Below are 27,939 nucleotides of genomic sequence, written 5' to 3' on the forward strand. Positions count from 1 at the left end.
GCAGCATTCTTTACCAAGCATGTTTGCTGCTGCGCAGCTCTGGGCAGAGATTTGCTGCTGGCAATTGTGGTGACGGTACCAGCGTGAACAGGCCCTGAATGAGGGCAGAGACCCAAAGCACCCGCTGACCTAACTGCCCTGAAGAGGGCGCTGCTGCTCTGTCTGATGATATTCTCCTCAACAGAACCACATTCTGGTAGCCTACACAGTCAAACAAGTACTATGTTGTACAATGTTTTAGAAATTCACGAGTTTATTTTCGCTAGAATCCCTGGACATGAATCTAGTGAGGCCTAACCAGAAGTAAGAACCTGGAAGGTGAGGAATGCTAAGGCTCTTGCATGAGAAGTTAGCAAAGCAACATTTACTGTGTGAAATGCAATGTTATCACCATCATTAAATTTCAATTATCATCACACACCCATTTTGACTGCTAGAACAAATGAAAGAAATTCATGAAAGGACTAGATGGATAATAATGTACATGCAAGTCTGTATGAAGGCTGTATAGAAAGACCAGGGCATGGTGAATATTTCCTGTTGTCTCATAGTGAGATAACAGTACAGACTTGATGAAGGCTCTACTGGCTGTTGGGTGCAGTTGGATGCTGAAGCTGGATACTGAATGTACTCTTGAACTCTCTCTCAAATAGATCCTTCAATCTTTCGCCCATCACACGGAACTCTGCATTATCCTTCATTAAAAAAAAGACAGACACATTTCTTTAGAAAACATAATAAACTAGAAATGCAATAAACACAACTCATTTAGCCTAATTCATATTTGTTATGGATTAAACAAAGACACATTGTTAAAATGTTATACATGCATTAGCGCAATTCCAAGATTTGTTTTCAAAAATGTTGCCTCGAGTCTTCACATTGGATACTGCCGTAGTGCAGTCTTACCCTGTTAAATGTGGCACAGTTGGTGAAGATAAGCAACACATCAGACACAAAGTGTTGCACTGACTGGTAGAGATTCTGCTGCAGCTTCTCCACAACCCTATCCAGCCAAATAGGGGTCTTTATCACGCTGGTGTAGTTTCTCACCTGGCAATTGAACATACAGTTGAAGTCGGAAGTTTACATATACTTAGGATGGAGTCATTAATACTCGTTTTTCAACCACTCCACAAATTTCATGTTAACAAACTATAGTTTTGGAAAGTCGGTTAGGACATCTACTTTGTGCATGACACAAGTAATTTTTCCAACAATTGTTTCCAGACAGATTATTTCACTTATAATTCATTGTATCACAATTCCAGTGGGTCAGAGGTTTACATACACTAAGTTGACTGTGCATTTAAACAGCTTGGAAAATTCCAGAAAATGATGTCATGGCTTTGGAAGCTTCTGATAGGCTAATTGACATCATTTGAGTCATTTGGAGGTGTACCTGTGGATGTATTTCAAGGCCTAGCTTCAAAATCAGTGCCTCTTTGCTTGACATAATAGGAAAATCTAAAGAAATCAGAAAAAAAAATTGTAGACCTCCACAAGACTGGTTCATCCTTGGGAGCAAATTTCCAAACGCCTGAAGGTAACACGTTAATCTGTACAAGCAATAGTAGTATAAAGTATAAACACCAGGGGACCACGCAGCCGTAATAACTCTCAGCAAGGAGACGCGTTCTGTCTCCTTGAGAAGAGGCGGCAGTGTAGCCTAGTGGTTAGAGCATTGGACTAGTAACCGAAAGGTTGCAAGTTCAAATCCCCAAGCTGACAAGGTATAAAATCTGTCGTTCTGCCCTTGAACAGGCAGTTAACCCACTGTTCCTAGGCCGTCATTGAAAATAAGAATTTGTTTTTAACTGACTTGCCTAGTAAAATAAAGGTTAAAAAAAATAATAATAATAATAAAAAATGTACTTTGGTGCGAAAAGTGCAAATCTATCCCAGAACATCAGCAAAGGACCTTGTGAAGATGCTGGAGGAAACAGGTACAAAAGTATCTATATCCACAGTAAAACGAGTCCTATATTGACATAACCTGAAAAGCCGCTCAGCAAGGAAGAATCCACTGCTCCAAAACCACCATAAAAAAGACAGACTATGGTTTGCAACTGCACATGGGGACAAAGATTGTACATTTTGGAGAAATGTCCTCTGGCCTGATGAAACAAAAATAGAACTATTTGACCATAATGACCATTGTTGTGTTTGGAGAAAAAAGGGCGAGGCTTGCAAGCCGAAGAACCCCATCCCAACCATGAAGCACGGGGTAGCGGGATCATGTTGTGGGGGGTGCTTTGCTGCAGGAGGGACTGGTGCACTTCACAAAATAGATGGCTTCATGAGGTAGGAAAATGATGTGGATATATTGAAGCAACATCTCAAGACATCAGTCAGGAAGATAAAGCTTGGTTGCAAATGGGTCTTCCAAATGGACAATAACCCCAAGCATACTTCCAAAGTTGTGGCAAAATGGTTTAAGGACAACAAGGTATTGGAGTGGCCATCACAAAGCCCTGACCTTAATCCCATAGAAAAATTGAAAAAGCGTGTTTGAGCAAGGATGCCAACAAACTGACTCAGTTACACCAACAACTAATTGGGTGTATGTATGTCTCTCTACTATTAATTCTGACATTTCACATTCTTAAAATAAAGTGGTGATCCTAACTGACCTAAGACAGGGAATTTTTACTTGGACTAAATGTCAAGAATTGTGAAAAACTGAGTTTAAGTGGATTTGGCTAAGGTGTATGTAAACTTCCAACTTCAACTGTATATGTGAAGAGAGAGAGAGAGAGAGAGAGAGAGAGAGAGAGAGAGAGAGAGAGAGAGAGAGAGAGAGAGAGAGAGAGAGAGAGAGATGGATAGAGATGGATCCAAGCAAACTTACGTGGATGCAAGGATCTGCCACAAAGATGTGGTCCTCGTCCGCATGGTATAGGCACAGCAGGAGGTACTGGCATTCCTGTCAGAGTAAACACACCATTATGTGACTGGTCAAAGATTGCTTAAATTGAATTCTGAATAATTATTTCATGCGAAGTATATAATGATGATTAGAATGGACAGGCAATTTGAGGCAATTGGCCCAATGGTAGAAGTCATTAATTCAGGCTCCTCACCAGTAGGTTGTCTGAGATTCGGCAGGTTAAGGCTTCCTGGTAGGTCATTTGTTTGGGGTAGCGCCACGACTGACTGGCCCTCAGTACACAGAATGTACAGATCCACGGACAATCATCCCTGTGATTACACACACACACGCACACAAACATTTCAATAGTGCACAAATGAGCTGACAGCTACGTTTACCTACAGTACACAGAACAAACAGACCTCTCTTGTATCAATCTCTTTCTCTCACACTGTCTCTCATCAACCCTCAACTCTTCTCACCCCATCATGGCGCCATCCACATTCGGAAGATGACATCTCTGATGGAAGGAGCGAGGACACTCATCACAGCATATCAAGTTGCCCTGGCTTCTACAGATGAAGCAGTCGTCATCGTTATCCTGATCATGCTGCCAAGACAGAGAAGAGAGGAAGGTGAGAAGGAAATGGTTAACGATCAAGCACCAACTGCCTGTTTGTGTGTTAACGAATATCGTACAGATTGGTTTCCCACACCCTCTGGTGTAAAACAAGGACATGCCTTATCACCAACTCTGTTTGCTATGTTTATGAATGATTTGGCAAAATAAATGAAACAGTTAAATTCTTGAGTAGGATATGATGAAATGAAATGATGAAATGCTGATGTATTTTTATGGCAGAAACTGAACAAAACCTGCGGAAAATGTTATTACGTCCAGTCAATTGATTTTCAATTTTGTGGTGGTGAAGACATTCTTGAGTTTACTAGCAACTATAAATGTTTGGGTCTTTATTTTGATGAACATAAGACCTTTCAATACAGCACATCTGCCCTGGCTGACTCAGCATGTAGAGCTGTTGGGGGATTTATAGGAAAAACAAAAACACTCAAAGATATTGGTTATGCCACATATTCCAAACTTTCAGACATGTGTGTCCTGTTGTGTACTATTCAGCAGGAGTGTGAGATGCTAAGGGGTATCTCAAAGCAGTACTTATTCTTTAGGTGTCCACAAGTTTGCGCCTACGCCGGCAATAACTGGACTGGGAACCCAGGGGAAGTGAGATGGAAGGCGTGCATGGTGAGACTTTGGAATAGACTTGCTGGGAATGTTTTTCAATGGGATCTCTTCACAGGAAGAGCTTGGGCAACCAAAATGTTGGACCTTTTCCAGCAGTCTGACTTTTAACATTTGTACGAAGACCAAATTAAGGGAGATATAGTCACTAGAAACAACTGATAACACAATATGAAAATAAATGGGTGGGGGAGATACAGGCTAGGGTCTTTTTTCTCCATTTCTGCCTGACTGACTTGCCCAAAATATACAGCCTGCTGCTCAGGCCCTGAAGCCAGGATATGCATGTAATTGGTACCATTGGAAAGAAAACAGTCTGACGTTTGTAGAAATGTTAAACTAATGTAGGAGACTATAACACACAAGATATGGTAGGAGAAAACCAAAGGAAAAACCAACCATACTTTATTTTTGAGAGCCCATGCGAGAACATATTAGGGATTTTTTTTAAATCTAGCTTCCAGTATGCAATTCCTATGGCTTCCACTGGACATCAGTAGTCTTTGTTCAACGCTTCAGGCTTGTTTCTTCCCAAACGAGGAAGAATTATGAGTTTTGATACAGGGACTCAATAGTTGGAAATTAGCACGCGACAAAGAGGACGCGCACCTGCCAATATCATTTTCCTATTAAACATACTTCTTTCCGTTTGAAATATTATAGTTTAATGACATTTTAGGGTATCTGATTGCATAGAAACGTATTTTGACTTGTTTTAACAAAGTTTAGAGGTAGCTTTTTGGATTCCTTTCTCTGCATGTTGAACGAGTGGATTACTCAAATCGATGGCTCCAACTAAACAGACTTTTTGGGATATAAAGAAGGATTTTATCTAACAAAGCGACACGACATGTTGTAGCTGGGACCCTTTGGATCACAAATCAGAGGAAGATTTTCAAAAAGTAAGTGAATATTTAATCGCTATTTGTGAATTTATGAAACCTGTGCTGGAGGAAAAATGTTTTGATGTGGGGTGCCGTCCTTTGCTGTAAAGCCTATTGTAAATCGGACAGTGCAGTTAGATTAACAATAATTTAAACTTTTAAATGATATAAGACACTTGTATGTTCCTAAATGTTTAATATAATTTTTATGATTATTTATTTGAATTGCAGTTTCACAGGAAGTTATCCCGCTTGCGGGGCGCATAGCCTTAAGAAGTTTCATAAACCCATGAACCTTTTGATTTGATTAAGTGTGAATTTGTGTGTGAGAGATACAGTATATTATGTACAACCTACCTAAAAGCAAGAGATCGCCATGTGTAAGACCAGGGATATTTCCCCTGCGTATTGAAACAGGTCGGGATAATGGTAAAATGGATGAGGAAAAACGATGTAACTATTGTGACCTCGAAGAAATAGAGAATAACATTCATTTGAGCATCTATTACACTTCCTACCGCGATATATACATTTTTCTTTATTCCAGAAAGCCCACCAGATTTACCCTGGCAATAGTGATGAGTGATGAGGAAGGCTGAGTGATGAGGAGAAACTGAAATGTTTTTTTGTACATTGTTTATTTCTGTTGGCTGATTTTTTTAATATAGCCGGGAATAAAATAAGGGAGACCAGTAATTACATTCTAAAAGTATTTAGCTCCTATATAGCAAAGTGCACATATGTGTATAGATTGTCTGTAGGGCTGTCTCACAGTCTTCTCTCTGATCTCACACTTGAATATTGTCTTTATGCAAGATCAGGTTGAAACACCTTCTGTTGAATTTTTCTGTATTTATTTTTTATTATTTTTACTGGTCTAGGGTTATTATTATTATTATTATTATTATTGCTTGTATAACCTTATCTACTTATTGTGTACTGATTTATTTTTCATTATTCATGCGGTGCTCACTGCGCAGGACACCAGAAGAATTATCACTGTGAATCATTGTAATGCTTGTTTATGTGTCAATTAATCCTGTAAGGGATGGGTTGACAACTGATGATTTGACATGAAAATGTCATTCATTCATTGCCTTTACAGTGATGTTAAGAAACATATTGTAATTTCATTATTACAACTGAAGCATGCATTTAACCAATGTGATTGGCTGATTGGTAAGTGGGTGCCACCATGTTCCTGAGGATTCGAGGGGGAAACGTACCCTGTCTTTGGCCGTGGAGCTGCACAGCTTGCACTTACAATGGATGACCAAGATCTTACTCTGAAAATGAGAAACAAACAAAGACAGTAGTAGAACTAGTAAAACGTTTTTTTAAGACGGGAAATGTTTTCATCGCAGGTCCTTAAAGACCTTGCAGACTATCTTAAGCCATTCCTTGTACAGTAGTTTGGTAAGTGTCAAACACTATTTTTTCTCTCATCTCCCTTCCTCTATCTCTGTTATCTTTCCGTCTGTACCTCGATGAGGACGCTGAGTGGTTTCCCGTCCCACTGGATGTCTTTCTTCCAGGAGGGATCTTCCAGAGCTGACTCCCCCTTCACAAACTCCACCGGGGTCATCCAGCACAGCTCTGTACGGATGCTCTTTCCACACGACCCTGTGTGGAAACAGAGAAGAAGGACAAGCTCAAATGAAACCCAATTATAACCCTAGTATAAATCCAATATGGCACATTACAGCTGACCAGAGTGACATGGGGCTATGGTAAAATAACTTGTAGCGTATTATAGATAATAGCAAAAATTGTGTAATTTACTTCACTTTGTTACGTTTATTTTTGCAGGGACATTTTCAGTACAAGTGCCGGTTTTAGCAAGTCGGCAAACTTTTGACCGTAGTCCCTGGGCAATACAGAGCAGAGAGCAGCAACACATGACAACTAACTCTTAGTATGCAGACAGAAAGATCAATAACACAATAAGCAACCAAACCAAATACAGAAAATGAACAAACAATATCTACACACCTCACAAACTACAGACAGGTTGTGTGTTGCACAGTTACGTGTGTCTGAAGGCAGTGAGTTCCAGACATGGGAAGCTCTCACAGTGAAAGCCGTCTGACTGAAGGTGCTTTTCCTTAAGGGAACTATACAGTCACCTCTCATGGCAGACCTTGTGGATCTGCTGAAATGGGTTTTGTGCTTGATAAAAGCACTAAGTGGGGTCAGTATTTGAGGTGCAGCCAGAGAAAGAGGTTTGCCAACATGTAAAAGTGTCTCCAGTACCTTCAATAGTTTCAAAGACATGGCAATAGCTATAGAATGTTGTTTATTAAATCTTCTGAGAATAAAAATGGTACCTGATGCAAACCGATCCTTATGTAGCATTCCATTGATGGCTCCACATGTGACTTTGAAGACTTCCTCTTTTTCCTGCTCAGCTTCTTCCTCCTCCTCTTCCTCCTCATCATCGTCATTCTCCTCAGATTCTGAAGTAAAGATAAACAAAGAGGTTTAGGGAAAGGTGGTTTATTATATAAGTGTGAAAGGTCAGGCCTGCGTCACAAAACCTTATAACAACAAAAACACAAAGTTAGAGAGACATCACCATCCCCTTTACCAGATAGTCATGTCTAAAGGATTCAGAAAGATTCCATTGAGTTGTGATTGGTGTACATACCTGTGATTGAGCCCGCTGATTGGTTAGAGAGAAACAGTACTCTCTTGGCCTAGATATGAGAAAAGGGACAGACCAGTTTTACATATATCAGTTACATAATAGACTCTTCTTTATATAATATGGTAAGAACATGGACAAACAAAATGATCATTGGTCAAAGTATGATCACGCACAAGAAATATAAATTCATGCCCGTATAAATGTCAAAATATCAACGGCTAAGGCTAAGCAGTTGTCAAGTTCAGATGTTGCAATAAAACTGATTTATGACTAACATCTATAAACAACATGTATTCAGATGCTATGACGATGCAGCACTTTCTATGCATTTTCAATGGTTCCACATGTTTCTATGCCCAGTATGGTATAAGGTTGTACTTACAGAAGCTGCATTACCATGCTGTGTTACCGTTTTATTCATTCGTAAGGGACCTCCAAACAGTTATTCAGTTATTACAAAGTATTTTTTACATAGAATGATGTGGGTGAACTGTTATCGAGATATACAGTATGATGTGGATGTACTAAGCATTTGAGAGCATTTGTAGTTTGACTGTTAATCCAGAGGATGTGGTATATTGAAAGATTGGTCTCCTACCTGTGCACTCTTTCTTCTTTTAAAGTCTGGTGAAGTTAAATGGCCTTCCTGAGGTGGGTGGGATTGTGATGGGAGGGGGTAGAGAAAGGGGGACAGACATTGCTTTTTAGTGTTGAGTGACTGAATGGCATATCAGTGAAATACCTGTACAGTTAGTTTCTTTACAGAAAAACAAAAAGGTTATAATGTGTAGCTGTAGTTCGTTGCTCTGTCTGGCCCAATTTTCTGGTATATATAATGATAAACCGATATGCTGTGGTAAAAGTAGGGGAGACCGGGGTTGGTTGTCTCATGGGTTGGTTGTCACAGTGCTAATTACTACCAACCGAAATGGAGCTGTGTGAATTCTTCAAAATAACGCATCCACCTGGTCAATTCATGTCAGCATGACAAAACATTAAGGTGAGGAGAATGTATGTTTTTTATAAGTACAAGTTAAAAAAAATATGTGTGATATTTTCTTTGTAGATGTTTGAATTATGGGAGTATCCATGAATGTACGTTTGTTGAAAAGAGGAAAGGGAGAGCTATATTTCAAACCTATTTCGGAGTCTTTAGGTCAAGCCACGAGTTAACCAGCATCTTAAATTATTGAGTCATCCAGTTTACCTATTTACTTGTGGTCCTGCCTACACCAAATGACTTTTAAAAAATTATTATATGAGCAAAATTAAACAGGCCAATTTATATAATGAATATGAATTTGGAGGGTGGACATGATTAAATATTAAAGCCTTAAAGCCTTGACTAAAAGCTTCAGTCATACAAAAGTTGAACTGAAATCCGAACTGGTTTTCCAGCAGATTAGTAAAAATGGCTCACCTCGTGTTAAAAAAATTGCCCTTTCCCTTTATTGAGATTACAACTTCTCACTTTAGGTTATTTGAAAATAATATATATATATCACTATTTTTAAAACAGGCTATAGAAAGCTGGTTGCAATTTCAGTTTTATGCATCAGAAAAGACAGAACAAATATTAGAACAAAAAGTATGGTTAAACTCAAATATACTAATTGATTTTAAAAATATATATAATCTTTGTTAATGATATGGAAATGTTTGCTATATCCAAAATTACAACCAACTGAGTGCCACATTATCACAAAAGTGGAAGGGGAAGAAGGTAAGGAACTTGTCTGTCGGCCCTACATTAAAGACCAACATTTGTTAAAGAAAATTGTGATTTTAAAAAAGTATACCAGTTTTTAAGGACCAAAAAATTGATAGCTGCGCCGCAATGTAGGTCGCAAAATAGTTAGGAAGAGATTTTCGATGTTGCCGATTCCATGGTACGTGGTTTATGAACTGATACACAAAACAACACTGGGTTAAAACGTTTCAGTTTTTCCATTTGATTATTATACAAAATTCTTGCAATCAGATTTTGCTGCGAAGAGATAGATAGCCTAGTGGTTAAGAGCCCTTTTTGATGTCCCCTTGAGCAAGGCACTTAACCCTAATTGCTCCTGTAAATCGCTCTCTGGATTAGAGCATCAGTTAAATGACGTAAATGCAGCTTGTTTTTGGTCGCAAATGTAGGAATGGCTGAAGATTTACAACATTTACCTGGAACAAACTCTGCATAGAGTAGCACTGCTGCTATAAAGAGGTCACTTCATTGCCTCTCTCTCACACACACATTTTTCCTGTCACACACCGACACACAGAGACACGTGTGTTCAAACACACAAATAGACACACATTTACTAAAAATGTCATGTAATTCTTAAGGCATAAAATGCAGAATTTTGTTAGGAATATTGTTTAATCAAAGACAGGCTATTTCTAAGAATCTGTTTGCTACATTGCTTCACTTCTTGTTACAAAAGCAATAAGCAACAAGCAAGCATCGTGACATCCAACCCCATGATGGGGCTGGTTGTCACAGGTGGACAGAGTGTGTATGAAGGCTTCTAAAATAAAATAACATGTTATTTGTCACGCTAACAGGGTTAGACAAACAGTGAAATGCTTACTTATGGTTCCTTTTCCAACAATGCAGAGTTAAAGATAACGAGGTAATTGACGCACTGTAGGTAGGGGTATCGCGACTCGGCAACAGGGTAGATAATTAACAGTAGTAGCAGCATATGTGGTGAGTGTGAAAGTGTGTGTGTGTGAGTGGGGTTAGTATGCATGTGTGTGCATGTTATGTGTTCAGGTGTCAGGGATTGACATGAATTCAAAGCACACACATAATTGACACTGCCGGACTGCACACGGGACCTGAATGCAGTTAATAAACCCTACAGGGTCTAACCCCTACTGTATAGCCTATAAAAGAAAGTGTGCCTCTTTGAGCTGTCATTGTGACTCTTCAGACAGTCACAAATTTGATAGGTCTATGCACAATTCACTACATATGCGTCTCTGTCACAGACATGAAGTCTGTTAACAGTTCAGAGAGGCATGAGGGAAAAGGCTATCTTCTCCTGTCCTAGAGCCTAGGCTACTTTCCTATCCAGTCCCAATCCCGCTGAAACCCCAAATCCTGACTCATGTCACGCATGATAAATCCTAACTTTATTCTGTAATATATAGGTTGCATTGTGAAAGCACGTCTCTAGCCTACGCATATCAAAATACCGCTGTAATATTTCCCCCGCTTCTCTGCGCTGTCTCGTTCTAGCTGCCCATATGAGAGCTTCGGTAGAGAATGTGTGATCAACAAACGATACGAGAGTAGATATGGATATTAAAGATACCTTGATATTTAAACTATTTGCACTCTTCACTTCCCCATTATTCATGAGCTGATCTGGTATCTTTATAATCTTCAACTAGAATTTTCTAAAATATTCTGACATTTGTTGATTATTAAGTTATCTAGCAAGTTTAGCAACTTCGGTCATTGGAATTCTCATTTGACTGCAGTTTGTGTGATTTCACAACGCTATAATCGGGTTGTGCTCTGTGCGTCCTGAAAGCGCTCTGTGTCGAGATAGCCTACTGCTGAAATGCGCGGAATTAATTGAGGAACATGATAACGTTCAGAATTTATGAACGGCCTGTTTTGCAAATAATAACAATGTCATTGGAGATCAACGATCCTTCTGTCAAGGCATCACTACAGATCCGGGTTCGATCCTGGGTTTTGTCGCAGCCGGCTGCATGACCGGGAGACCCATAAGAAGGCGCACAATTGGCCCAGCTGGGTTTGGGCAGGGTTTGGCCAGCTGGGATGTCCTTGTCCCATCATGTTCTAGCAACTCCTCGTGGCGGCCCGGGCGCATGCGCGCTTACTTCAGGTCACCAGTTGTATGGTGTTTCCTCCAACACATTGGTGCGTCTGGCTTCTGGGTTAAGCGAGCAGTATGTCAAGAAGCAGTGCGGCTTGGCGGGTCGTGTTTTGGAGGACGCATGGCTCTCGACCTTCACCTCTCCAGAGTCAGTGCGGGAATTGCAGCTATGGGACAAGCCGGTAACTACCAATTGAATGTCATGAAATTGGAGAGAAAAAAATATATAATGAAAAAATAATTATAAGTTCATTCTAACATTACTAAATAGCAGTTTTCTTTGCTCTGAAATCTTTACATAGTGGTGCAGCACCCCTCTTATTTGGGGAGAACCCTGGCATCGTGACCATATCTTGGTTGGGCAAAATGGGCACTTCCAGTTGTTATGGACATTTCCCGGGACTCTGGATAATTATGAATTATTCCTGGTATTTAGACTTGGTAGATTCTCGGGAAAATATTAATTCCAAGTGGGTGTATGTAGTGTGTGTTTTTATGTATGTGTCGGGGAGTCAGTGTAAGTATGTGTGAATGTGTGGGTAGAGTCCAGGTTGTGTGCATAGAATCAGTGCAAGAGAGTTATTGCAAAAAAGGTCAATGCAGGTAGTCTGGGTAGCCATTAGCTATTTAGCAGTCTTGTTTAGTAGTCTTATGGCTTGGGGGTAGAAGCTGTTCTGGGTCCTGTTGGTTCCAGACTTGGTACATTGGTACCGCTTACCGTGCAGTAGCAGAATGAACAGTCTATGACTCGGGTGGCTGGAGTCTTTGACATTTTTTGGGCCTTCCTCTGACACTACCTGTTATAGAGGTCCTGGATGGCAGAGAGCTTGGCCTCGGTGATGTACTGGACCATACACACTACCCCCTGTAGCGCCTTGCTGTTGGATGCCAAGCAGTTGTCATACCAAGTGATGATGCAGCCAGTCAAGATGCTCTCAATGGTGCAGCTGTATAACTTTTTGAGGATCTGAGGGCACATGCCAAATCTTTTCAGCCTCTCCTCAGGGGGAAGGACCATGATAGATGGACCATGATAGATCATTATTCGAATACCGCCCTGTCGATGTGAATAGGGGTGTGCTCGGCTCTCCGTTTCCTGTAGTCCACGATCAGTTATTTTGTGTTGCTGACGTTGAAGGAGAGGTTGCTGTCCTAGCACTACACTGTCAGGTCTCTGACCTCCCTTTAGGTTCTCAACGTTGTCGGTGATCAGGCCTACTACCGTCGTGTCGTCGGCAAACTTAATGATGGTGTTGAAGTCACGCGTGGCCACTCAGTCATAGGTAAACAGGGAGTACAGGAGGGGACTAAGCACACACCCCTGACGTGCCCTGGTCTTGAGGGTCAGCGTGGCAGATGTTTTGTTGCCTACCCTCACCACCTGGGTGCGTCCGTCAGGAAGTCCAACATCCAGTTGCAGAGGGAGGTATTCAGTCCCAGGGCACTTAGCTTAGTGATGAGCTTCGAGGGTACTATGGTGTTGATGAGCTGTAGTCAGTGAATAGCATTCTCAAGTAGGTGTTCCTTTTGTCCAAGTGGGAAAGACCAGTGTGGAGTGCAATAGAGATTGCGTCATCTATGGATGACGGGTCAGGGAGAGGTTGCAAATGTTAGTGAAGACACTTGCCAGCTGGTCAGTGCATGCTCTGAGTGCGCATCCTGGTAATCTGTCTGGCCCTGCAGCCTTGTGAATGTTAACCTGTTAAAAGGTCTTACAGTGACTCAATTTTTTAATTAGATATGAAGATAAAAAGGGTCAGCCCCCATTTCAACCCAAGACCTTGGTGTTCCTCCTAATATTGAAGAGTGTTGTAAGATATACTGGTGCTGAGAAATACACACAAGAGTAAAATGTGTGACAACCAATATCAGTCTCCTCTATATGATATTGTATATGAAACATACCTTTTTATATATATCACAGAGTGTAATGTATGGCAACATTGTCCAAATGACATAGGCCTGATTAGAGTATGAAAAGTGACCAAGCTGTTCAACCTTTCTGTGTTATCACGTCTGGTTGAATTGTGTTTTTAAATGGTCAAATAAATTAAATCAAAATATATGCTGTACCTGGATCAGTTTTCCCAGAGTGGTGCCTCTACAGCGGATACTGCACTTCCAGTTCTTACTGCTCTTCTTCCCCCCAAACTCCTGAAAGCCACTTGGGGTGAACCATCGACCCTGGACCACAATGCACCTCTTCCCTGAAACAAACCAATGAGTAAGTCAGACGTCAACCAGCAACCCCGGACCACAATTCTCCTCTCCCCTGGGACAAACCAATGAGGAAGTCAGACATTAACCAGCAAATCTGAACCACAATGCACCTCTCCCCTGAGACAAATCAATGAGGAAGTCAGACATCAACCAGCAAATCTGAACCACAATGCACCTCTCCCCTGAGACAAACCAATGAGGAAGTCAGACATCATACACACCACCACAAATTAAGACCATGCAAAGTCAAATAGACCGTAGTACACATGTGCCTGACTGTGATTGAAACCTGGGAGTTTTTTTGTTTGTTTTAAAACTGTCGTAAACAATTCCTAGGACCTTTTCTGAGATGTTTGTGGACAACGGGCCCTGGTTTTGAGGAGTTTTTAAAGGGGCACCACTGTGTCGTTACAAGCTCAGGGATGGTGGTGGAAAAAAAGAGCTATGGAGGCAAGGACTGACCATCCATGCTGTTAACATTCTAGTTTTAACCATGTTTTGAGGGTATAGAGTGTGTGTTTACATTTACTTTGTTTACAAACATTGGAGTTAAACAAGCGTGTACAGCATTTTGTTCTGATGGGGTACACCAGTTGAACTAATCTCATGAGGTATTTATAAGTTATATTTTTCAAGAATGAATGGGTACATATCATAAATGTATAAATCCAAAAATGTATGTAGCAACTGCAGATTGCCACTTGGTCTCAGGCAAGGATATTCGGCCAAAACACATCCACCATTACACATAAACACATCATTTAAAGTCCTTGTTATGACCTACCTTTGGCTAGCTTGTCCCTGTTGAGCGTGCCTTCTTTGTCCCCACAGGTGACTGGGAGCTGGGTCTTGTAGATGGGCCAGGTCCAGATGTCAGCTTTCTCATTCTTACTGAAAGGAGATGCTGCATGGGGACACGGTGGGGACAGTCATTAAGATGTGACTTGAAAAAAAATAAAATTCACCCCCCCTAAAAAACAAAACTACTACCTACGCTATGAATTCAGGTGTCAATATTTACTCAAGAAAATGTCTGTTTGAAGTTAGAGGTACTTTAGACTTTCTGACTCAAGTCCTCCTCTTTCCCCCAGGGAACATGAAGCCTGGGACTCACAGTAGGTCGGCCTCTGAACTTTCCTCTTCTGACTGGGGTTGGACTGTGTGGACGTGCTGGGCTGCTCCTCCACACTCTCACTTCTCTTTTTCTGGTTCCTCTTTTTCCTTCTTGTCTTCTCTTCCTCATCTTCTCCTTCCGCTGAACCCTTCTTCTTCTTATCCTCCTCCTCCTCTTCATTCTCCACCTTCTCTGGCAGATTCTCATAAAATGTGAACGACCCTACAAGGGATTGGTGTCAACATTTTGTAAACCATACAACCTAATTAATGTACACCTAATAAAAAAGTATTATTATTACAAATTAGACATGGCTTTGAACCTCAACTTCAAAGTATCCACCATTGTGACTACATATATACTCTACTAGGAGTTATAATTATATATAGATATTAACCTATCCATACAAATGCCATAATAATACCATAATAATACAGCAATAAGAGTGAAGGCTCCAGAACTGACCGTCCAGCAGGCGGTTTCGGAGCAGGCGTAACGTGGGGTACTGCAGCAGGAGGTGGTCCCTGAACACACATTTCCAGAACACCTTGATGCTGTTGGGCCTCTCTGCATCCACCCAGTCCAACACCTGGTACACACCCTTCTCCCTCACCTCCTTACTCTTACACCGAATCAGCTTCTGCAGGAGGGGTCAAATACAACACCATGGTCCAATTTGTGGGGGTTAACAATTTGTGGCTGGAGTAGAGAGGTAGATTTGATTCTCTAGATGCAACTGCCATCCCAATCAGTTCCTTTTTACAGACATAAATTCATGGACACACATCAGGCATTACTAATCAATGATCATCAACTCCAAAGTCCACTCTTACAATAACATTCAAAGACCTGTTATTTATATTGTTTGTACACTCCTAGAATTAGTGTTGACCCAATGAACGCTGGTGATCCTCATAATAAGAACCTCTAGCAGTCAAGCCGGGAAATGGTTACAATCGTTTTTCTAATTTTAATTTTTCCCATCGTTTTTAAAAAAAACTTAAAATAAGGGCTGTGTTTCATGTAGGCTTACCCTGGCATGACGTTTTGATAACCGTGTGAATCTCTCTAGGACAAGGTGACTTTTATCATTATATTCGCCTGTATTTACCCCCCCAAAAAAATGAAACGCTATTTAGCTGCTAATGAGGTTATCATAAAGAACCACAAATGCCATGATGATCTGGACGAGACTTCTGAATCGAGGCAACGGTTAGAATCTCTGGATTAACTATCTAATTTTAGCTAAATGTAGTCATGAATACATGATCTACATTTCTTTAAATGGAGAATTCTGTGAAATGTATTGTGCAAGTTTAAAATTGACACAATACCAGCAAAGGTGTCAGCTAGAAATGATGTGCAGGAGCTTGCAGGGATTTGTAGTCTTGCAGGATGTCTACTTTTATGCTAATTAGCACTTTCGAATTTGAGCGTAAATAGAACCAAATATATTGATAAAAATCACCTTCTCCGAGAGAGATTTACAGCAGTCCTTGCAGAGGAATGAATGGAATTACTATACAGTAATACAGTATTTCAGGAAGAAATTAAATGTATTTAAATATTTTTTGTTGTAGTGGAGACAGTAACATTAATATTCAAAAACCAAATAGTTTAAGGAATTGTTAAAAATATTTATCTTATGTTTAGCTCACATTTTATAATTTTAAAGTATGCAATAAACTCGTCAAAAATGTATGTTTTTTTTTTACAATGGAAGAGTACCAAGATGGCTACACGGTGGCTTCAATACAGTAACCACTTTCAGTCATCCAGGGTTTATACACATCATTGACCTTTACACAGGGGTTCCTCGAAGACCCTCGATGACCCTTTCCAGAGCAGTTCCTCAAGGAACCTTTTTCAACCGGCAAGTTCCGCTGGTGTGGCAACCCAAAAGGTTCTTCCAGGAACTTTCAAAATAGGAGGAAGAATTTTACCAAAGAATTCTGTATTCTGCATTCTACAATTTGTTTTGTTACAAGGTTGGATCAGGGTTTTATTCGGTAGAGTACTACAGTACAGTAAGGTGTATAGTACAGTTTAAATCAGTAGAGTAAATTATTAAACAATACAGTACATTATACTGAACTCTACTCTACTATGCTATACTCTAATGTACGGAACTATACTTATTTTATTTACCGTACTGTGCTCTACTGTATTGCACTGTACTCTACTCTACTGTATTGTACTGTACTCTCCTGTACAAAATCTGAACCAATTATATACATTTATGTTTGGACCAAATATTGTCCGGATCAAATATGAACCAATCATCCATGTCTATGTTTGGGCTAAATCAAGGCCGGTCGGGACAGGACCAAATCTGAACCAAACATAGACGTCTATGATTGGTTCAGATTTGGTCCAAACATCTACTCCCGTGGATGTTGGAATAAAGGCCGCTCTGGACCACACCAAAAAAATAAAAAAAGATAATTAAATCCGGACAAGAATTTTAAAAAGACGTCAGCATTGGTCTGTGCTAAGTGGGATTTAGTTTATTGCTGCTTGGTTAACCTATTTCCCCCCAGACATGCCACTATGCAAATCTTATGCCATTAGTAACCCTGACATGTAATCCATATTTCTTTTATATTTTATATTGAAAAGCATGTAAAAAAGTACGTTTTAATCTCAGTCACAATTGTGACTGATAGGAACATGCAATGCTCTGACGATAATAAAATTAAAACACATTTACTGTCACGACTCCGACCGAAGGACACTCCCCTTCCCGTTCGGGTGGCGCTCGGCGGTCGTCATCGCCGGCCTACTAGCTGCTACTGATTATTTCCTCCCCCTCCTTATGTGTTGATTGTGTGCACCTGTTTTGAGTTAGGTAGTAGGCTTTATTAGTCAGCCGGCCCGCAGGGTTCCTTGTGCGGGATTAATTATTGTGATCGTCTGTTTGGTGTACTTATGTGCACGTCTATTTGGGTTTTGTGTTTTCCCATTTTGTGGGTTTTCCCTGGACGGTTTAAGTCCCCCTGTTTGGGGCATTTGTTTGTTCAGTACGCCCTGTGTTTTTGTGAGGGTTGGCGTATGTTCAGCGTTTGTGTCAGTGCATTAAAATAGCACTCCCCTGAACTCTCTGCTTCCTGCTCCTGACTCCTCACCCACTACACTCAGACCGTTACAGAATCCCGCACCCTGGAATGGAGTCAGCAGGAGCAACAGCCACTCCCCTCCCATCGATGGAAGAGAGGGTTCTACATCACACCGCCGTTCTCCATCGGATTGGAACGGCGATGGATCTGGTGATGGAGAGAATGGACCGATGGGAGAGAAGCGGTTTCCTCTCTCCACCTTCGGCCCCTCCTCCTCAGGACTCCCCATCTCCCGACTCCAGCACCCTCCGTCTTACGCTCCCAAGGGTCTATGATGGAACGGCAGCAGGGTGCCAGGGGTTCTTACTCCAGCTAGAACTGTATCTGGCCACCGTCAGACCTACTCCCTCGGGAGTGGAGAGGGTGAATGTCCTCATTTCCTGCCTCACGGGTCGTGCTCTGGAGTGGGCAAATGCAGTTTGGAATGGCCCAGACTCAGCGAAGGAGCACTACCCCGAGTTTTCTCGCCGTTTCCGCGCCGTGTTTGACCATCCTCCAGATGGCCGAGCGGCGGGAGAACGACTATTCCATCTCCGGCAGGAGAAAAGGAGCGCCCAGGATTACGCGTTGGAGTTCCGTACCTTGGCAGCAGGATCCGGGTGGAACGACAGGGCCCTTATCGACCACTACAGGTGTAGTCTCCGGGAGGACGTCCGCAGGGAGCTAGCGTGTCGGGACACCGCTCTTTCCTTGGATGAGCTAATTGACATGTCCATCCGACTGGACAATCTGCTGGCGGCCCGCGGGCGTTCGGAGAGGGTCCTGTGTGTTCCACCACCCAGCACCTCCACTCCTGTTCCGATGGAGTTGGGAGGGGCTTTGCCGAGGGCTACCGGAGGAGGAGGCTCCCTCTGCACCAACTGTGGTCGGAGAGGACACACGGCCGATCGGTGCTGGGGGTCCGTCTGGGAGTCGAGATGGCAGGCGGAACATTTCTCGATCACCCCAGGTGAGTCAGCACCAAACTCACCCAGAACCCCTGTTGGTCACATGTTTGTCTTGATTTTTTTTTCTTAACTTTTTCCCCTCTTCCCAGCATAGGGCGCTAGTCGATTCAGGCGCAGCTGGGAACTTTATGGATCGCGGACTTGCTATTAAATTAGGTGTTCCGCTTGTGCCGATAGATTCTCCCTTTCCCGTGCACTCCCTAGATAGCCGGCCATTAGGGTCAGGGGTGGTCAGGGAGACCACAATCCCACTGGACATGGTAACGCAGGGGAATCATAGGGAGCGTATCAGTCTCTATATTATTGATTCGCCTGCGTTTCCAGTGGTGTTGGGGATTCCCTGGCTGGCCCGGCACAATCCTAAAATTTTGTGGAGACAGGGGGTTCTCCAGGGGTGGTCAGAGGAGTCTTTCTGGAAGGTGTCTGGGAGTTTCCGTCGGTGCCACCTCGGTGGAAAGTCCAGACCAGGGTCCCACAGTGTGCATTCCCCCCGAGTATGCCGATTTGGCAATCGCTTTTAGTAAAAAGAAGGCGACTAAATTACCACCACATCGACCGGGAAGGGATTGTACGATAGATCTCCAGGTAAACGCTGCGCTTCCCAAGAGTCACGTGTACCCATTGTCCCAAGAGGAGACGTTGGCTATGGAGACATATATCACGGAGTCTCTGGGACAGGGGTACATTCGGTCCTCCATTTCACCCGTCTCCTCGAGTTTCTTTTTTGTGAAGAAAAAGGAGGGAGGTTTGCGTCCTTGTATTGATTATAGAGGTCTAAATGCCATCACAGTGGGGTTCAGCTACCCACTACCTCTCATTGCTACGGCAGTGGAATCCTTTCAGGGAGCGCAGTTCTTCACAAAATTGGATCTCAGGAGCGCGTATAGCCTGGTGCGTATTCGGAAGGGAGACGAGTGGAAAACCGCATTTAGTACCACATCGGGCCACTATGAGTACCGCGTCATGCCGTATGGGTTAAAAAATGCTCCAGCCATTTTTCAATCCTTTGTAGACGATATTCTCAGGGACCTGCACGGGCAGGGAGTGGTTGTTTATATCGATGACATTCTGATCTACTCAGCCACTCACGCCGCGCATGTGTCTCTGGTACGCAAGGTGCTTGGTAGACTGCTGGAGCATGACCTATACGTCAAGGCTGAGAAGTGTGTGTTCTCCAAACGAGCCGTCTCTATTCTGGGTTATCGCATTTCCACCTCGGGGTGGAGATGGAGGGTGACCGCAGTAAGGCCGTGCGTAATTGGCCGACTCCAACCACGGTAAAAGAGGTGCAGCGGTTTTTGGGTTTTTCCAACTACTACCGGAGGTTTATCCGGGTTTTGGCCAGGTAGCGGCTCCAATTACCTCACTGCTAAAGGGGGGCCCGGTGCGGTTGCAGTGGTCAGCGGAGGCGGACAGAGCTTTCAACAGGTTGAAGGCGCTGTTCACGGATGCACCCGTGTTGGCGCATCCGGACCCCTCTCTAGCATTCATAGTGGAGGTGGACGCGTCCGAGGCTGGGGTGGGTGCCGTGCTATCACAGCGCTCGGGTACGCCACCAAAACTCCGCCCCTGTGCTTTCTTCTCCAGTAAGCTCAGCCCAGCGGAGCGTAACTATGATGTGGGGGACCGGGAGTTGTTAGCGGTGGTCAGGGCTCTGAAGGTGTGGAGACACTGGCTTGAGGGGGCTAAGCACCCCTTTCTCATCTGGACCGACCACCAGAATCTGGAGTATATTCGGGCAGCTAGGAGACTGAACCCGCGGCAGGCAAGGTGGGCCATGTTTTTTACTCGATTCCGGTTCACTTTATCATATAGACCGGGCTCCCAGAACGTGAAGGCGGACGCACTGTCCCGCTTTTACGACACGGAGGATAGGTCCACCGAACCTACTCCCATCCTTCCGGCCTCAAAGCTGATGGCACCGGTGGTATGGGAGGTGGACTCGGACATCGAGCGGGCGTTATGGGCTGAACCAGCGCCTCCTCAGTGTCCGGCGGGGCGGAGGTACGTGCCGCTTGGTGTTCGGGACCAACTGATTCGGTGGGCTCACGTCCTACCCTCCTCGGGTCACCCTGGGGTGAGGAGGACAGTAGGAGCCTTCGGGAAGGTATTGGTGGCCTACCTTGGCTAAGGACGTTAAGGTTTATGTCTCCTCCTGTTCGGTATGCGCCCAGAGTAAGGCTCCTAGGCACCTTCCTAGAGGGAAGTTACAACCCCTCCCCATTCCACAACGGCCATGGTCACATCTATCCGTAGATTTCCTGACCGACCTTCCCTGTCTCAGGGCAACACCACGGTTCTGGTGATTGTGGATCGGTTCTCTAAGTCCTGCCGTCTCCTCCCGTTGCCCGGTATCCCAACGGCCCTACAGACTGCGGAGGCATTATTCACCCACGTCTTCCGGCACTACGGGGTGCCGGAGGACATCGTTTCTGATCGGGGTCCCCAGTTCACGTCCCGAGTATGGAGGGCGTTCATGGAGCGTCTGGGGGTCTCGGTCAGCCTGACCCCGGTTATCACCCTGAAAGTAATGGGCAGGTGGAGAGAGTAAACCAGGAGGTGGGTAGGTTTCTGCGGTCGTACTGCCAGGACCGGCCAGGGGAGTGGGCGAGATACATCCCCTGGGCGGAAATGGCCCAGAACTCATTGCGCCACTCCTCTACTAATGTGTCCCCCTTACAGTGTGTGTTGGGGTACCAGCCGGTCCTGGCACCGTGGCATCCGAGCCAGACCGAGGCTCCTGCGGTGGAGGAATGGGTGCAGCGCTCCAAAGAAACCTGGAGGGCCGTCCAGGAATCCCTTCAACAGGCTAGTGGACGGCAGAAAAGGAGTGCTGACCGCCACCGCAGTGAGGCCCCCGTGTTTGTACCAGGGGACAGGGTCTGGCTCTCGACCCGAAACCTGCCCCTCCGCGTGCCCTGCCGGAAGCTTGGGCCGCAGTGTGTAGGGCCGTTCAAAGTCCTGAGGAGAATAAACGAGGTGTGTTATCGATTACAACTCCCTTCCTATTATCGTATTAACCCCTCGTTTCATGTGTCTCTCCTCAGGCCGGTGGTAGCTGGTCCCCTACAGGACGGTGAGGTGCTGGAGGTCCCTCCTCCCCCTCTGGACATCGAGGGGTCCCCGGCGTATACGATACGGGCCATTCTGGACTCGAGACGCCGGGTGAGGGGCCTGCAGTACCTCGTGGACTGGGAGGGTACGGTCCGGAGGAGAGGTGCTGGGTACCCACCAGGGACATTTTGGATCCGTCGATGTTGAGGGATTTCCATCGCCTCCATCCGGATCGCCCTGCGCCTCGTCCTCCGGGTCGACCTCGAGGCCGGTGTCGGCGCGCTGCGGGAGCCACGCGTCAAGGGGGGTACTGTCACGACTCCGACCGAAGGACACTCCCCTTCCCGTTCGGGTGGCACTCGGCGGTCGTCATCGCCGGCCTACTAGCTGCTACTGATTATTTCCTCCCCCTCCTTATGTGTTGATTGTGTGCACCTGTTTTGAGTTAGGTAGTAGGCTTTATCAGTCAGCCGGCCCGCAGGGTTCCTTGTGCGGGATTAATTATTGTGATCGTCTGTTTGGTGTACTTATGTGCACGTCTATTTGGGTTTTGTGTTTTCCCATTTTGTGGGTTTTCCCTGGACGGTTTAAGTCCCCCTGTTTGGGGCATTTGTTTGTTCAGTACGCCCTGTGTTTTTGTGAGGGTTGGCGTATGTTCAGCGTTTGTGTCAGTGCATTAAAATAGCACTCCCCTGAACTCTCTGCTTCCTGCGCCTGACTCCTCACCCACTACACTCAGACCGTTACATTTACCACTATTCCTCAACCGCAATATCTATATACAGTGCATTCGGAAAGTATTCAGACGCCTTGACTTTTGTTACGTTACAGCCTTATTCTAAAATGTATTAAATTGTTGTTTTCCCCTCATCAATCTACACACAATACCCCATAATGACAAAGCAAAAACAGTTTTTAGACATTTTTTAGACATAAAAAAATGTAATATCACATTTACATAAATATTCAGAGCCTTACTCAGTACTTTGTTGAAGCACATTTGGCAGCGATTACAGCCTCGAGTCTTCTTGGGTATGACGCTACAAGCTTAGCACACGTGTATTTGCAGAGTTTCTCTCATTCTTTTCTGCAGATCCACTCAAGCTCTGTCAGGTTCTCTCCAGAGACATTTGATCAGGTTCAAGTCGAGGCTCTGGCTTGGCCACTCAAGGGCATTCAGAAACTTGTCCTGAAGCCACTCCTGCGTTGTCTTGGCTGTGTGCTTAGGGTCGTTGTCCTGTTGGAAGGTGAACCTTTGCCCCAGTCTGAGGTCCTGAGCACTCCTTTCCTCTTTCCCTCGATCCAGACTAGTCTCCATGTCCCTGCTGCTGAAAAACATCCCCACAGAATGATGCTGCCACCACCATGCTTCACTGTAGGGATGGGGCCAGATTTCCTCCAGACATGACGCTTGGCATTGTACTGCAGCCCACTTACCCACACACCTAAACCCAATTACTCACACACCCCAGCCCCGTTAACCCTATGCCCTAACCCTCACACCCACATGCCAACACCCTAATATTGATACAATCAAGTACCGGAACACCAATATCCTAGCCATAAATGCCCTATTTACTAATCATAGACCCCAGTTCCTTTTCCAATACACCTCATCCCTGTTGCTTCAGTGCGCCTTGGCATACATTTTTACAAGTGTATGGAAATCTATTGGAGGGATGTGACACCATTCTTCCACAAGATATTCCATCATTTGGTGTTTTGTTGATGCTGGTGGAAAACACTGTCTCAGGCACCGCTCAAGAATCTTGAGATCTGGTGACTGAGATGGCCATGGTATATGGTTTTCATGCTCATCAAACCATTCAGTGACCACTCTTGCCCTGTGGATAGGGGCATTGTCATCCTGGAAGAGACCACTCTCATCAGGTGAGAATTGATTCATCATAGATTGAAGGTGATCACTCAGAATGGCTGTGTATTTATTCGTGTTCACCTTGCCCTCTAAGGTACTGAGTAAACCAAAACCATGCCAGGAAAATGCACCCCACACCATAACAGAGCAGCCAGAACTCTTATTTTATGTTTCCTTTATTTTTTTCAGGTACCTGTATATCCAGCTATTCTCTGCACACCACAACCCTGTTATTTGCATATTTTACTCATGTGACCATTGACCTGTATACACTTATCATTTCATAGATAAACCCATAGTACAGTGTTATAACACCAATTAGTCAACTAAGCCTGATTACTCATAAACTGTAAAGCAGGTCTACCCCTGCATAGTAGGGCCGTAGCTACATACAGTTGAAGAAGGAATAAGATTACATACACTTAGGTTGAAGCCATTAATACTTGTTTTTCAACCACTCCACAAATTTCTTGTTAACAAACTATAGTTTTGGCTAACCAAGTTGGTTAGGACATCTACTTTGTGCATGACACAAGTAATTTTTCCAACAATTGTTTACAGACAGATTATTTCACTTATAATTCACTGTATCACAATTCCAGTGGGTCAGAAGTTTACATACACTAAGTTGACTGTGCATTTAAACAACTTGGAAAATTCCAGACAATTATGTCATGGCTTTAGAAGCTTCTGGTAGGCTAATTGACATAATTTGAGTCAATTGGAGGTGTACCTGTGGATGTATTTTAAGGCCTACCTTCAAACTCAATGCCTCTTTGCTTGACATCATGGGAAAAAGAAATCAGAGAAATTAGCTGAGACCTCAGACCTCAGAAAACATTTTAGACCTCCAAGGGTCTGGTTCATCCTTGGGAGCAATTTCCAAACACCTGAAGGTACCATGTTCATCTGTACAAGCAATAGTACGCAAGTATGAACACCATGGGACCACGCCATACCGCTCAGGAAGGAGACGTGTTCTGTCTCCTAGAGATGAACGTACTTTGGTGTGAAAAGTGCAAATAGTGACCCACTGGGAATGTGATGAAAGTAATAAAACCTGAACTAAATCATTCTCTCTACTATTATTCTGACATTTCACATTCTTAAAATAAAGTGGTGATCCTAACTGACCCAAGACAAGGAATTTTTTACTTGGATTAAATGTTAGGAATTGTGAAAAACTGAGTTTAAATGTATTTGGCTACGGTGTAAGTAAACTTCCGACTTCAAATGTATGCAGACACAGAGGTACGAAATGTTTGTTTAGTGTCTCTTACACAATGGTATACCTTATGTGAGTTTTGCTGAATAGTCACAAGGGTCCCGGGTTTATCAGAGTATTGGGACATGGCCACAGGTGTAAACCTGGTTCATATGGGTATTTGTGCTGAGATATATAGGTGTAGATATGTTTTATTTTATTTAAACAAATATATACTTTTGGGGGGGGGGGGACTCGGTCGGGGTCTCAACTTACTGTTGAGAGTTAGAATAGTTGAATAGCACACAAGATGCAATTTCGAAACTTGGTTGTGCATCAGCAGATTTCCTCATTATGTCACTCACTGACAGTCACTCAATTAGCCCGTGTCACATAATTAGCTTTTAAAACTGCAAAAACCTCTCCCCACCACATGGCAAAATGTGTAGAATTGCAGGAAATTTGCTGTAAAACTCCAACAACAAAAAAGTTATGTTAAGCAAACGTATTTGTTTACCTTTTGTTAATATTTGTTTACCTTTTGTTTTCTGCTAACAGATCCCGCTGTACATATTCAATTATAGTTTTTAATCCCGGTGCTGAGTTAATGTGAGTTAATACCTAACAAACACTTTTTTACAACACTCTTAACATAGGCCAGGCCCTGTTGTTGACTCATATCCCAGCAATAATGCCTTGCATTAAGCCTGGGAAGGAAACACTTAAATTGGCTCAATTTACCAAAAGGCAAACATTTATATATTAGCCCACACAGCTACAAGGATACACTTTTATGCTAGGTTTAGGAACTCATATTGAAGCTTACAGAGACCCCAACTAATGTGCTGTATAGAACAATCTTGTAATTATCTACTTTGGTTTAGATACAAGTATCATGATACCTCTAACACAATACATGTATTTGACTTGGTGAAAATCTGTTTTTCAGACATTGTCACTTTCAATTTCGTTTCTTCCTTCACAGACTTCCTCAGATGATGACCTCTTCCTAAATATTTGGTCAAATCTTGCACCAATCTCTTGTAATTACAGTAAAATACTGTGAAATATAAACCCTCACCTCAATAAATGTAATTCATTCATCCAATCTTTCATTCATTTCAATGATGGTAGCATTTACTTTTTTTACAGTATAGACCTAATACAGTCGATTTTAAGGTAATGTACTGTGTCATTACACAGTACTTGCTATGATACTGTATTTATATTACAGTAGGTGTACTTTAATATTAAATACATAATTTTACTTTGCACCCGAGCTGCCAATAAATTACGTAAAATGCATAATGACCCCTTTAAAGTAAATGTATTGAAAATTAAGGAACATATGTAAACTCGACCCTTAAACATTAAACAAAATATCTAAACATTTCAACTATTTATTTGTTTTTTAGCTTACAGAAATCGGCTTACAAAAGTAGTTTTTCGGTATTGTGACAGATGGGATTAAATTGAACCTTTGAGTGGGCAGGCGGATATGTCTATAGAAATGTTGCGGTCTCTACTACTCACCGTGTGCATTTTCTCTGGAATGAAGTGGTGGTCTCTGAGCTGGTTAAGAAAGGTGTGTGGTTGCTCCATGCACGACATTTCTGTTCTACTACAGCGGAAATACTGCAGTAACTGCTTATCTGTCAAAAAATCCAACGGGTCCATTGGCGCTGATCGCAAATGCAGTCCACCTCTTCAATTCAGTTTTCTTTGTTGAAAAAAAAAATGCAATATTTACCAGATGACTGAGTATTATTAACAGTTTAATAATTAACGAACCGGTTCATATTGGGTTGCACATATAGATTCAGAAATGAAAGTATGATTGTAGGCTATTTACAATTCAATACAGGCCCAGGGTGGATAGATTCATTCAGACGATAGGCGCGCAAAAGCATTCGAGACGAAAATAGTCTACATTCCAGTTTGGACGATGGACGTAATCAAAAGGTTTTCAGCTGTAGGCCTACAACATGTTGTTATTGTTATTTTCGAAAAAAAAAATAGATCTCCCGCCAGCACGGAAGACCACTTCAAATTACTTTTGGAAAGTGAAAGTGCACATATGACTGTGTGCACATATGACTGTAGTGTACTGGCCACTCTGCCGCCCTAGACGAGAGGACTACTTTTCCGCCCTTTACGAGAATAGTCCCAGTAAGCAAAATTACGTTAAAAAGACGTCTAAAATACGTATTTTTCCAGACGTTGAAGTCAATTTCTGAAAGGTGAAAATAGTATTCTCCAGATGTTGAAATCAGGTTCATTTTCGGTTCTGATTGAAAGTTGAAAATACATCATTAATAGACCTCTACGTTTGGGCCAAATCAAGACTGGCCCAGACCGGACAAAATCTGAACCAAACACAGACCCCTATGATTAGTTCAGATTTGGACCAAAAACCAACATCCGTGGATAAGGAAATCAACACCTGTCCAGATTGCACCAAAAAAGACATCTAAGATGTCCAAAAGGCATCAGTGTCGGTCAATGCTGTGAACTTGATCTCCACTATAAAAATCATCTAGACAATATCTCACAATACAATTAGACTAACATTTAGTTTTTAACAGCGGAGATTTGTATAAACCTTACTATCTGTCTCTCTAAGATTTGCAACATTGTTTCAATATTCAAATCCAATTTCCAATTGTCCAAATCAAACCCCCCCCAAAAAAAATGTTATTGGTCACATACACATGGTTAGCAGATGTTAATGTGAGTGTAGCGAAATGCTTGTGCTTCTAGTTACAACAGTGCAGTGTCATGACGTTGGCCTGGGAGCTAGGTTTATGACAGCCATAAATACCTCTTCCCCCCCTTTTCCCTCTCTCTACCCTACCGAGGTTACATTTGCAAAACCCTTGGTTAACATAGAGATTCTGGGAACATC

General features: G+C 43.0%; 1 protein-coding gene across 2 annotated transcripts; it reads right to left on the bottom strand.

Annotated features, from left to right (window-relative positions):
- Positions 1–228: 228 nt before the first annotated feature.
- Positions 229–27,151, bottom strand: LOC112258462 (nuclear body protein SP140). 2 transcript variants are annotated; one of them, XM_042327293.1, is made up of 16 exons: positions 26,887–27,151; positions 26,568–26,754; positions 15,303–15,477; positions 14,838–15,059; positions 14,508–14,627; positions 13,577–13,710; positions 8,263–8,310; positions 7,665–7,713; positions 7,345–7,473; positions 6,501–6,640; positions 6,244–6,303; positions 3,355–3,482; positions 3,084–3,201; positions 2,852–2,926; positions 910–1,053; positions 229–695 (listed from the first exon to the last, which is right to left on the bottom strand). In XM_042327293.1, the coding sequence occupies exons 2-16, from the start codon at positions 26,709–26,711 to the stop codon at positions 582–584; spliced, it is 1,800 nt and encodes a 599-aa protein (XP_042183227.1). In that variant the 5' UTR covers positions 26,712–26,754; positions 26,887–27,151; the 3' UTR covers positions 229–581. The 2 variants fall into 2 exon arrangements, with proteins under 2 accessions (XP_042183227.1, XP_042183226.1); XM_042327292.1 differs by having other exon boundaries at positions 26,568–27,151.
- Between the last annotated feature and the right edge of the window lie 788 nt (positions 27,152–27,939).

This window comes from Oncorhynchus tshawytscha, linkage group LG09 (genome assembly GCF_018296145.1).
Source record: "Oncorhynchus tshawytscha isolate Ot180627B linkage group LG09, Otsh_v2.0, whole genome shotgun sequence".
In the NCBI taxonomy this organism is placed as follows: Eukaryota; Metazoa; Chordata; class Actinopteri; order Salmoniformes; family Salmonidae; genus Oncorhynchus; species Oncorhynchus tshawytscha.